This window comes from Coregonus lavaretus (assembly GCF_964263955.1).
Source record: "Coregonus lavaretus genome assembly, contig: HAP1_SCAFFOLD_830, whole genome shotgun sequence".
Classification (NCBI taxonomy): Eukaryota; Metazoa; Chordata; class Actinopteri; order Salmoniformes; family Salmonidae; genus Coregonus; species Coregonus lavaretus.
The window spans coordinates 2140-15000 of NW_028167000.1; the positions used below are offsets into that span (position 1 = coordinate 2140).

The 12861-nt window shown below is 45.5% G+C and overlaps 1 protein-coding gene across 1 annotated transcript in view; it reads left to right on the forward strand.

Annotated features, from left to right (window-relative positions):
* Nucleotides 1–327: 327 nt before the first annotated feature.
* LOC311114015 (glutamate receptor ionotropic, NMDA 3B-like) overlaps nucleotides 328–12861 on the forward strand; it is a gene marked incomplete at both ends in the record, with an annotated part of 16528 nt that continues 3994 nt past the window's right edge. The window contains 12 exons of the mRNA XM_084189280.1: nucleotides 328–399; nucleotides 541–713; nucleotides 5466–5971; nucleotides 6072–6223; nucleotides 6421–6540; nucleotides 6631–6766; nucleotides 7039–7139; nucleotides 7373–7519; nucleotides 7997–8142; nucleotides 8761–8876; nucleotides 9228–9306; nucleotides 9644–9716. Of these exons, the coding sequence (XP_084045406.1) occupies nucleotides 328–399; nucleotides 541–713; nucleotides 5466–5971; nucleotides 6072–6223; nucleotides 6421–6540; nucleotides 6631–6766; nucleotides 7039–7139; nucleotides 7373–7519; nucleotides 7997–8142; nucleotides 8761–8876; nucleotides 9228–9306; nucleotides 9644–9716 (1821 nt within the window). The remainder of the gene's footprint in view (nucleotides 400–540; nucleotides 714–5465; nucleotides 5972–6071; nucleotides 6224–6420; nucleotides 6541–6630; nucleotides 6767–7038; nucleotides 7140–7372; nucleotides 7520–7996; nucleotides 8143–8760; nucleotides 8877–9227; nucleotides 9307–9643; nucleotides 9717–12861) is intronic.

Genomic DNA, 12861 nt, shown 5'->3' on the forward strand with positions numbered 1-12861 from the left:
CATCTAGAGACACAGAGAGGAACAAGCTGGAATCTACTGGATATCATCAACCTTTCCCATATAGGAGGGGAGGAGAGAGGGAAGGAGGAGAGGAGTGAAGAGAGAAGGGAGGAGGAAAGAGGGGCTGAGAGAAGTGAAGAAACAAGTGATGAGACCAGAGAAGACAAGAGGGAAGCTGAGGTCTTGTCTCTCCTCTCCCGTCGTCTTCTTCGCTCCGCCTCTCCTCTCTCCTCCGTGGTCATCCTTGGTTCTGACCCAGAATGTCTCTCTTCTGTCCTCCGCTGCGCCCAGCGTCTCGCTCCCTCGTTCCCCACGCTGCAGTGGATTATGGGTAACCCTCTGTCACCTGACAATCTCCTCTCGCTGGGCGGGCCCCTCGGCCTATTGGCTTATGGAGAGGTGATTATTAATTTGTTGATTTATTCATTCATTGATTTGGTTGCATGGGTGATAGGGATAGGGTGATTCATTGATTGGCTGATTTATTTATTTTATTTGACCTTTGAAAACACATTTTAAAGTGTGTTTGTATGTGTCTAGGTGGGTCGTAAGCCAATCACCTTCTACATCCGAGACGCACTGCGGTTGATTGGCCAGGCGGTGACGTCGGCCAGTGAGGTGAGGCCAGACCTTGCTCTGATCCAAAACCTGGTCAACTGTTACGACAAACCTAACAAAGAGGAAGTGCCCTCGTCTGGACAGTACCTGGCCAGGTAGATATACTGTACACACACATATATACACACACACACACACACATATACAGTGGGGGAAAAAAGTATTTAATCAGCCACCAATTGTGCAAGTTCTCCCACTTAAGAAGATGAGAGAGGCCTGTAATTTTCATCATAGGTACACGTCAACTATGACAGACAAATTGAGGGGAAAAAATCCAGAAAATCACATTGTAGGATTTTTAATGAATTTATTTGCAAATGATGGTGGAAAATAAGTATTTGGTCACCTACAAACAAGCAAGATTTCTGGCTCTCACATACCTGTAACTTCTTCTTTAAGAGGCTCCTCTGTCCTCCACTCGTTACCTGTATTAATGGCACCTGTTTGAACTTGTTATCAGTATAAAAGACACCTGTCCACAGCCTCAAACAGTCACACTCCAAACTCCACTATGGCCAAGACCAAAGAGCTGTCAAATGACACCAGAAACAAAATTGTAGACCTGCACCAGGCTGGGAAGACTGAATCTGCAATAGGTAAGCAGCTTGGTTTGAAGAAATCAACTGTGGGAGCAATTATTAGGAAATGGAAGACATACAAGACCACTGATATCTCCCTCGATCTGGGGCTCCACGCAAGATCTCACCCCGTGGGGTCAAAATGATCACAAGAACGGTGAGCAAAAATCCCAGAACCACACGGGGGGACCTAGTGAATGACCTGCAGAGAGCTGGGACCAAAGTAACAAAGCCTACCATCAGTAACACACTACGCCGCCAGGGACTCAAATCCTGCAGTGCCAGACGTGTCCCCCTGCTTAAGCCAGTACATGTCCAGGCCCGTCTGAAGTTTGCTAGAGTGCATTTGGATGATCCAGAAGAGGATTGGGAGAATGTCAGATGAAACCAAAATAGCACTTTTTGGTAAAAACTCAACTCGTCGTGTTTGGAGGACAAAGAATGCTGAGTTGCATCCAAAGAACACCATACCTACTGTGAAGCATGGGGGTGGAAACATCATGCTTTGGGGCTGTTTTTCTGCAAAGGGACCAGGACGACTGATCCGTGTAAAGGAAAGAATGAATGGGGCCATGTATCGTGAGATTTTGAGTGAAAACCTCCTTCCATCAGCAAGGGCATTGAAGATGAAACGTGGCTGGGTCTTTCAGCATGACAATGATCCCAAACACACCGCCCAGGCAACGAAGGAGTGGCTTCGTAAAAAGCATTTCAAGGTCCTGGAGTGGCCTAGCCAGTCTCCAGATCTCAACCCCATAGAAAATATTTGGAGGGAGTTGAAAGTCCGTGTTGCCCAGCGACAGCCCCAAAACATCACTGCTCTAGAGGAGATCTGCATGTAGGAATGGGCCAAAATACCAACAACAGTGTGTGAAAACCTTGTGAAGACGTTTGACCTGTGTCATTGCCAACAAAGGGTATATAACAAAGTATTGAGAAACTTTTGTTATTGACCAAATACTTATTTTCCACCATAATTTGCAAATAAATTCATTAAAAATCCTACAATGTGATTTTCTGGATTTTTTTTCTTCTCATTTTGTCTGTCATAGTTGACGTGTACCTATGATGAAAATTACAGGCCTCTCTCATCTTTTTAAGTGGGAGAACTTGCACAATTGGTGGCTGACTAAATACTTTTTTTTCCCCACTGTACACACAAACACATCTCTCTGCCCTCCTCCAGCCACTGACACCAGATGATAGAGTGGAGTCTGAGAGGACCTGTTCCATTTCTAAACCATGCCAAGCCTGAGAATACACAGACAGACCTGGACAGACTGTAGATAGACTGAAGGCCTTGGACTGTGGCTAGATTAGCTTTAGACAGCTATACAAAGATATAGACAGTGTTGCGTCTGACAGCTTTACATACTGTAGATAGAGCCAGTGTTGCGTCTGACAGCTTTACATACTGTAGATAGAGCCAGTGTTGTGTCTGACAGTTTTACATAGATAGAGCCAGTGTTGCGTCTGACAGTTTTACATATATAGAGACAGTGTTGTGTCTGACAGCTTTACATAGATAGAGACAGTGTTGTGTCTGACAGTTTTACATAGATAGAGACAGTGTTGCGTCTGACAGCTTTACATACTGTAGATAGAGCCAGTGTTGTGTCTGACAGTTTTACATAGATAGAGCCAGTGTTGCGTCTGACAGTTTTACATATATAGAGACAGTGTTGTGTCTGACAGCTTTACATAGATAGAGACAGTGTTGTGTCTGACAGCTTTACATAGATAGAGACAGTGTTGTGTCTGACAGCTTTACATAGATAGAGACAGTGTTGTGTCTGACAGCTTTACATAGATAGAGACAGTGTTGTGTCTGACAGCTTTACATACTGTAGATAGAGCCAGTGTTGCATCTGACAGTTTATATAGATAGAGCCAGTGTTGTGTCTGACAGCTTTACATAGATACAGTGTTGTGTCTGACAGTTTTACATACTGTAGATAGAGACAGTGTTGTGTCTGACAGTTTTACATACTGTAGATAGAGCCAGTGTTGTGTCTGACAGCTTTACATACTGTAGATAGAGACAGTGTTGCGTCTGACAGTTTTACATAGATAGAGACAGTGTTGCGTCTGACAGTTTTACATAGATAGAGACAGTGTTGCGTCTGACAGTTTTACATAGATAGAGACAGTGTTGCGTCTGACAGTTTTACATAGATAGAGACAGTGTTGCGTCTGACAGTTTTACATAGATAGATACAGTGTTGTGTCTGACAGTTTTACATACTGTAGATAGAGACAGTGTTGTGTCTGACAGTTTTACATACTGTAGATAGAGCCAGTGTTGTGTCTGACAGCTTTACATACTGTAGATAGAGACAGTGTTGCGTCTGACAGTTTTACATAGATAGAGACAGTGTTGCGTCTGACAGTTTTACATAGATAGAGACAGTGTTGCGTCTGACAGTTTTACATAGATAGAGACAGTGTTGCGTCTGACAGTTTTACATAGATAGAGACAGTGTTGCGTCTGACAGTTTTACATAGATAGAGACAGTGTTGCGTCTGACAGTTTTACATAGATAGAGACAGTGTTGTGTCTGACAGGGCCAGTGTGTATTACAAAGTACTGGAAGTTAGACTTCCGGTAGGAAAAGCAATTAACCGCCCAATGCCTGAGGGAGAGAGGGATAGATGGAGGGAAGGAGTGAGGGAGGAAATGAGGAAAGGAAGCAGGGATTTTTCAGAGTTAAACCTACAAACACTTGGGGAGTTTGTCGGAAACATAGCCAGATTACAGATACTGTGTGTGTGTGTGTGTGTGTGTGTGTGTGTGTGTGTGTGTGTGTGTGTGTGTGTGTGTGTGTGTGTGTGTGTGTGTGTGTGTGTGTGTGTGTGTGTGTGTGTGTGTGTGTGTGTGTGTGTGTGTGTGTGTGTGTGTGTGTGTGTGTGTGTGTGTGTGTGTGTGTGTGTGTGTGTGTGTGTGTGTGTGTGTGTGTGTGTGTGTGTGTGTGTGTGTGTGTGTGTGTGTGTGTGTGTGTGTGTGTGCAATACTATAGTGTTTGAACTCAGCGGTGGTGTGGGGGTTGTGTCTTGGTATAAGGTACGGTACCTGGGACTGAGTGTGTGAAGATACACGCTGTCGCTTGGCCTTCTTTCTGTCTGGACCAACAAATTCCACTACAACACTTCTACCCACAACATGGAGCGGGGTGAAAGAGGAGGAGGAGGAGGAGGAGGAGGAGGAGAGAGGAGATAAAACAGGGTATTGTTATCTTAGTGAGATCGACCATGCAGCCCGTCAATAGACACAGCTGCCAAATCAACTTAAGAGATAAGGAGGGAGAGGGAGGGAGAGAGGGAGAGAGGGAGAGGGAGAGAGGGAGAGAGAGAGGTCTGTAACCAGTCTGACATCTGATGAGTCAGTTGGGCTGTAAACAGGACACACCCGTAGATACATTGATATTCAGTGCAGAGTAGAGGGTAGAGGTGGGTTAACGACCTCAGTATTAATTCATACTTTTAATGTTTCCTCCTCTGCTGTCAGAGTTAATGGAAGGAAGTCACCATCAGTCACACACACTCTGCAGGTACATACACACACACAGCATGCATTTTGAAATGTAAAACAGTTTTAGGAGTTTTAATTAACCATTTTAACTTTCAGACTTAACCCAATGATCCCTGCATTGATAATATTCAGAAGGTTCAACACCCAGGCATCACCCAACGATCAACCGATAACCTAAACATCGGCCAATAACTAAACAATGACCCAACAATCCATGCATGGTTAATATTCAGACATCACCCAACGATCCCCGCACGGTTGGATGCCCAGAGCAGATTTATGTGGGAGAGTTAATTGTGCATACCAATGTATTCCAGAGGAATAGTAATGATGGTGTGGCCAGTTAGATAGAAACAACCGCAATGAACTGCATTAACTCATAGTAATAAGAACACTCTCTGTGTGTGTGTATGCGTGTGTTTTTAGGCCTGTGTGTGTGTGTGGTGTGTGTGTGTGTGTGCTTGCATGCGTGCATGTGCGTGGGCAGATAGACAGAACTTCTCTCGGTTCTGCATATACCGTATTAACTTAAAATAATGAGACTGACTGGAACAGCCAACCAATTATTACACCCAGCCAATCTGAAAGAACAGACTGGGTATCAATATCTGTCTACATGTTCAAACTATAACTTCCTCTCTCTCTCTCTCTCTCTCTCTCTCTCTGTCGCTCTCTCTCTCTCTCTCTCTTTCTGTCTCTCACTCTCTTTCTGTCTCTCTCGGTCTCTCTCTCCTCTCCAGGTTCCTCTCCAACACGTCGTTCCAGGGTGCTACGGGCGCTGTCCGCGTGGCACCGGCTCTCTCCCAGGTCCTATCCTCCCAGCTGTACCACGTGTGGAGCCTGAAGAGAGGTCCTCTTGGCCAGCCGTCCTGGGTCACCGTGGCCCACTGGACCACCGGGCGCCTACAGCTGGACGAGGGGGTGTTGGGGCTGGGGGCTGGCCTGGGGCTAGGCCTGGGGGGGAGGACGGGGTCCGGGTCTGGGTTAGGGGTCCAGAGAGGGGATAGGGAGAGAGACAACAGTCCTGGAGGGAGATGGAGGCCAGGGCTAAAGATGGAGGGCCGGTGGTTAAGGGTCGTGACCCTGGTGGAGCATCCCTTTGTGTTCACTAGAGAGGTGGATGAGGATGGACTGTGTCCCGCTGGTCAGCTGTGTCTGGACCCTAGGACTAACCGCTCAGATCGATTGGACTCGCTGTTCAGTCAGCTACACCAGACCAATATGACTACTACCAAAACTGACCACAGTGAGTATTTCTCCACATAGTACACTGTACCTACATTACATCACTATAGACCAGTAGACCAAGACTAACCCTTCCTGTCCTGTCCTGACCACAACCCCAGACCCAACAGAGGACCTGCGGAAGTGTTGCTATGGTTACGTTATTGACCTGTTGGAGAAGCTGGCAGAGGACCTGAAGTTCACCTTTGACCTTTACATCGTGGGAGACGGGAAGTATGGAGCGTTGAGCAGCACTGGCAGGTGGACTGGCCTGGTACGTACGTGTCTGTCTGTCTGTATGTCTGTCATCGTTTTTTATTTTTTTATTTTACAATAATATATATGATTCCATGCATCTTTTACATGACTGTTTACCTAACCAAGAACAATGTTTGCAGAAGGATTGTTAAATGCATGTGTAATAGGATGTGTCTTCTGAATGCTGTATATATTCCTGTCTTCCCATATTAGGTGGGAGACCTGCTGAGTGGAACAGCAGACATGGCTGTGACATCATTCTCCATCAACTCAGCCAGGAGCAGAGTTATAGACTTCACCTCTCCTTTCTACTCTACCTCTCTGGGGATACTGGTGAGTGAGGAGGGGTGTGTGTGTGTTTGTGTGTCTGTGTGTGTGTGCATACAGTTTATAATGTGTGTGTATGTGTGTGTTGACTACCAGGTGCGTAGCCAGGACACATCAGCCCCTATTGGGGCCTTCATGTGGCCTCTCCATTGGTCCATGTGGGTGGGCATCTTCGTCACTCTCCATCTTACCGCACTCTTCCTCACCGTCTATGAGTGGAACAGTCCCTTTGGTGAGAAAACTAAAATACCATTTACGGCCTGTCATCCAAGGCCTGTCATGTTATTTGTCTGTGACCTAAATCTCTGTGGATACGGCAATGATTTACAGCCATGTCATCATCTACACACACAGCTGTGGTTGGTTGGGACCTTTACAACTCTCTTTGTCTTTTTGATCCCACACACACACACACACACACACACACACACACACACACACACACACACACACACACACACACACACACACACACCTGACTCCTCCTGTGTTGTGTTGATCAAGGTATGACTCCTCATGGCAGGAACAGACTCAGAGTGTTCTCCTACTCCTCAGCCCTCAGCCTCTGTTACGCCATCCTGTTTGGACGCACTGTCGCTACTAAGGTACTGAGGGAGGGATGGAGGGGGAGGGATGAAGGAAGGGAAGGATGATTAATCATAATAACCAAATATGTCTTCTTTCTTTCTTTCTGTCTTTCTGTCTTTCTCTCTCTCTCTCTCTCTCTCTCTCTCTCTCTCTCTCTCTCTCTCTCTCTCTCTCTTTCTCTCTACTCTTTCTCTCTACTCTTTCTCTCCATCCTTCCCTCCCTCTCTTTCTCTCTCTCCCTCCTCTCCAGACTCCTAAGTGTTGGACCAGTAGGTTCCTGATGAACCTGTGGGCTATCTTCTGTCTGCTGGTGCTGTCCAGTTATACAGCTAACCTGGCTGCTGTCATGGTGGGGGAGAAAACCTTTGAACAGGTGTCTGGGATTCATGACGAGAAGGTACATACACACACACACACACACACACACACACAGGTAGGCATGTACACACGCATAGGTACACACACACGCACTTATATGCAAACACACACACACACACAAACACAAGAATATTACTGCTCCCCCAGTGGTTTATTGCGGAACCCAAAAAGACAATGTTTCAACTTTGAGACCTGTCAGACCTGAGGAAGACTTCTGTTGAAGTTGAAGCATTGTATTTTGGGGTTCAGAAATACCAAAGGGGAGCAGTAATATTTTGTGTACGGGCCTCTCATGTCTTTATATGGAATACTTTTTAGCCCTGCACCAGTATTCTCAACTTACGGTTGTGCATATCACCCTCCTTTTCTTAATGAATTCTCCTTACCTTCAAATAATTTTCTCTCCCCCTCCCCCTTCCCCTTCCCCTCCCCCCCCCCTCTCCCTCTCCCCCCCCCCCCCCCCCCCCCCTCCTCCCTCTCCCCCTCTCCCTCCCAGCTCCACCACCCGTCCCGTGGGTTCAGGTTTGGGACAGTCAGAGAGAGCTCTGCAGAGGACTACATGAGGAAGAGTTTCTCTGCCATGCATGACTACATGAGACGTTACAACCAACCCACCACACCAGACGGAGTGGATATGTTAAAGTAAGACCCACACACAGTCTGTTGGCTAACCAACCAGTTACCCAAGTGTTGTGTTATGCTAAATTGTTTAATTTACTCTTAATTCCCCACGTCTCCAGGCATTTAATAGAATGTACCGGATGCAGTTAAACTGCCTCTCAAAACTGTAGATACACACACACACACACACACAAATATACACACACACAAACACACACATCCCCACCTGTGTAGGGTGTGAGTTTATGTTGGATTGTTTACATTGTTAAGTGTATTGCAATCATAAGTGGTCCTCTGTAGCTCAGCTGGTAGAGCACGGCACTTGTAACGCTAAGGTAGTGGGTTCGATCCCCGGGACCACCCATACACAAAAAAAAAAATGTATGCACGCATGACTGTAAGTCGCTTTGGATAAAAGCGTCTGCTAAATGGCATATTATTATTTTATAAAGTCTGTTTTATAAATTACCCCAGAGGACCTCAATGCAATAATATTATTGTTATTAAAGTTCTGCATATCTGATTGTTGTGGCTTTGCATTTATCTGCATGTTTATCTGCATGTTTGTGTGTTTGTTTGTGTGTGTGTGTGTGTGTGTGTGTGTGTGTGTGTGTGTGTGTGTGTGTATGTGTATGTTAGGACAGATCCTCCCCTACTAGATGCATTCATCATGGATAAAGCTCTATTGGACTACGAAGTCTCCATCGATGCTGAGTGTAAACTAGCGACTGTGGGCAAGCCTTTCGCTATAGAGGGTAAGATAGACATACACACACACACAAACATTCCCCCCAAAAATGTTATAAATGTTTTCAATGGTATGCCAGTCTGTTTGTGCAATAATGCCAACACATTGTCACTCAGTGTCATGCCAAACATGTTTGACTTGACAATGACAACAAGGACGTTTGTAAGAGTACTAAAATATCTGGGACCAGGCTAGCTATTCACTGTGACAGACAGATGATTTAACTCTGTACGTGTGTGTGTGTGTGTGTGTGTGTGTGTGTGTGTGTGTGTGTGTGTGTGTGTGTGTGTGTGTGTGTGTGTGTGTGTGTGTGTGTGTGTGTGTGTGTGTGTGTGTGTGTGTGTGTGTGTGTGTCCAGGGTATGGTATAGGTGTTGCCCAAGGCTCTCCTCTCACTGCCAACGTGTCTGAATTCATCAGTCGCTACAAGTCAGAAGGGTACGGTAACACACACACACACACACAAACACAGGCTTACAGCATGTAAAAGAGTATGAGCTAAGTTATGTGTAGTATTTCACTAATGTAATGACAGGCCCCCACATCTGCCTCGACTTCACCTGTCAGATCTGATGAAGTTGAAATTGTATTTTTGAGTTCAGGAATAAAGCACTGGGGAGCAGTAATATTCTGTGTTGTTCTCTCATGTTGTTGGGACTATTATTGCTTAGCCCAACGGTATTCTCAAGTTACGGATGTGCATATCACCCTCCTTGTCTTCAGTTCATTTATTTTTTAAATCTAACGCTAGTATTAACATGACGTGTTGTTGCAGGTACATGGACATATTACATGAGAAATGGTACAAGGTGGTGCCATGTGGGAAGAGAGTATTCACTAACACTGAGGTGAGTGAGTGTGTGTGTGCGTGTGTGTGTGTGCGTGCGTGTGTGTGTGTTTAAGGTCATAGTCGACAGAAACCACAACAACCAAACTCTCTATATTCTGTGGTGTGTCTGTTTGTTGGCTTGTCCTACCTCTAACTGACCTCTAACTGCCAGAGAGACTCCTCATATTGATTTTACTGACAAAGTGGTACTCTTTCTTCACAAACACACACCTGCTTCCCCCATAGTGTTGATATACAGCCAGCCCAGCCAGCATACTAGTCCCGTATCTCAGCCTCCCGCTGGGACAGAGACAAACAGGACTCGCTTCCAGGCACACACACACACACACATCCAATCCTATCTACAGACCTGATATATAGCTGCTGGCAAAGACTCTGTTACCTTCACTCCTCCTTCTATCCCTTGGCATCTGAGATAAAATGTGTGTGTGTAGGGGTGTGTGTAGGGGTGTGTGTGTGTGTGTATGTGTATGTGTGTGTGTGTGTGTGTGTAGGGGTGTGTGTGTGTGTGTGTAGGGGTGTGTGTGTGTGTGTGTGTGTGTGTGTGTGTGTGTGTGTGTGTGTGTGCGCGCGCGCGTGTGCGTGCGTGTGTTTACTACTAGAGCCAGCCACATCCCCCTCTCCCCAGAGAGAGAAAGGCTTAGGGCCAGGAGAAAATCTCTGGATCAGAGGGATGATATTCTTCATATTTATTCAGAAGTTAGAATCTATAGAGCAGACAACCTTGAGGCAGTTCTACAGAATAACAACTTCATGCAGGACAGAAGTCCACGATCCAAGGTGTAACTCTGTGTCCACGATCCAAGGTGTAACTCGGTCACATGGGCTTGCTCACATCACCTTGTGTCGTTCCAGGTGCTTCTAGAGGAAATAGAGAGAGAAGGGTGCTATTCGTTCTGGTCAGAAGACTTGTGTCTCTGTAGATCATGGAGATGGTTATTGTGGGATAGCAGAGAGAGAAGGACATTGCCCTGTTTGAATACTTCCTACCTTCTTTAAAGGGGCAATCAGCAGTTGAAACTAAAACAAAGGGCACTCCCCTGTTTCAGTAAAAAGCTGAGGTAAGGGGCTGGAGAAATGTAACCACTCTCAAATTCATAGACAGAGCTATGGATGCAAGGACTGACCATCCATTATATAATTAATTTATTTAGGCTATATAGTGTTTGTTTACATTTACTTTGTTTACAAACATTGGAGTAAAACAAGCTTATAGTTCTGATGGGGTACGACATTTGAACGAAGCTCATGAGGCATTAGTAAGTTATACTCTTCAAGAATCAATGGATACATATACAGTGAGGGAAAAAGGTATTTGATCCCCTGCTGATTTTGTATGTTTGCCCACTGACAAAGGAATGATCAGTCTATAATTTTAATGGTAGGTTTATTTGAACAGTGAGAGACAGAATACAACAAAAAAATCCAGAAAAACGCATGTCAAAAATGTTATAAATTGATTTGCATTTTAATGAGGGAAATAAGTATTTGACCCCTCTGCAAAACATGACTTAGTACTTGGTGGCAAAATCCTTGTTGGCAATCACAGAGGTCAGACGTTTCCTGTAGTTGGCCACCAGGTTTGCACACATCTCAGGAGGGATTTTGTTCCACTCCTCTTTGCAGATCTTCTCCAAGTCATTAAGGTTTCGAGGCTGACATTTGGCAACTCGAACCTTCAGCTCCCTCCACAGATTTTCTATGGGATTAAGGTCTGGAGACTGGCTAGGCCACTCCAGGACCTTAATGTGCTTCTTCTTGAGCCACTCCTTTGTTGCCTTGGCCGTGTGTTTTGGGTCATTGTCATGCCGGAATACCCATCCACGACCCATTTTCAATGCCCTGGCTGAGGGAAGGAGGTTCTCACCCAAGATTTGACAGTACATGGCCCCGTCCATCGTCCCTTTGATGCGGTGAAGTTGTCCTGTCCCCTTAGCAGAAAAACACCCCCAAAGCATAATGTTTCCACCTCCATGTTTGACGGTGGGGATGGTGTTCTTGGGGTCATAGGCAGCATTCCTCCTCTTCCAAACACGGCGAGTTGAGTTGATGCCAAAGAGCTCCATTTTGGTCTCATCTGACCACAACACTTTCACCCAGTTCTCCTCTGAATCATTCAGATGTTCATTGGCAAACTTCAGACGGCCCTGTATATGTGCTTTCTTGAGCAGGGGGACCTTGCGGGCGCTGTAGGATTTCAGTCCTTCACGGCGTAGTGTGTTACCAATTGTTTTCTTGGTGACTATGGTCCCAGCCGCCTTGAGATCATTGACAAGATCCTCCCGTGTAGTTCTGGGCTGATTCCTCACCGTTCTCATGATCATTGCAACTCCACGAGGTGAGATCTTGCATGGAGCCCCAGGCCGAGTGAGATTGACAGTTCTTTTGTGTTTCTTCCATTTGCGAATAATCACACCAACTGTTGTCACCTTCTCACCAAGCTGCTTGGCGATGGTCTTGTGGCCCATTCCAGCCTTGTGTAGGTCTACAATCTTGTCCCTGACATCCTTGGAGAGGTCTTTGGTCTTGGCCATGGTGGAGAGTTTGGAATCTGATTGATTGTTTGCTTCTGTGGACAGGTGTCTTTTATACAGGTAACAAACTGAAATTAGGAGCACTCCCTTTAAGAGTGTGCTCCTAATCACAGCTCGTTACCTGTATAAAAGACACATGGGAGCCAGAAATCTTTCTGATTGAGAGTGGGTAAAATACTTATTTCCCTCATTAAAATTCAAATCAATTTATAACATTTTTGTCATGCATTTTTCTGGATTTTTGTTGTTGTTATTCTGTCTCTCACTGTTCAAATAAACCTACCATTACAATTATAGACTGATCATTTCTTTGCCAGTGGGCAAACGTACAAAATCAGCAGGGGATCAAATACTTTTTTCCCTCACTGTAATTCATTTAAGTCCAAAAATGTATGTAGCAACTGCAGATTGCCCCTTTAAGGTCATCACTTATAGGTGGAAGCAACTGGCTGTAGTTTTACTCAGAACCAGTGATGTGATGTAGCTCAGTTGGTAGAGCATGGCGCTTGCAACGCCAGGGTTGTGGGTTCGATTCCCACGGGGGGCCAGTATGAAAATGTATGCACTCACTAACTGTAAGTCGCTCTGGATAAGAGTGTCTGCTAAATG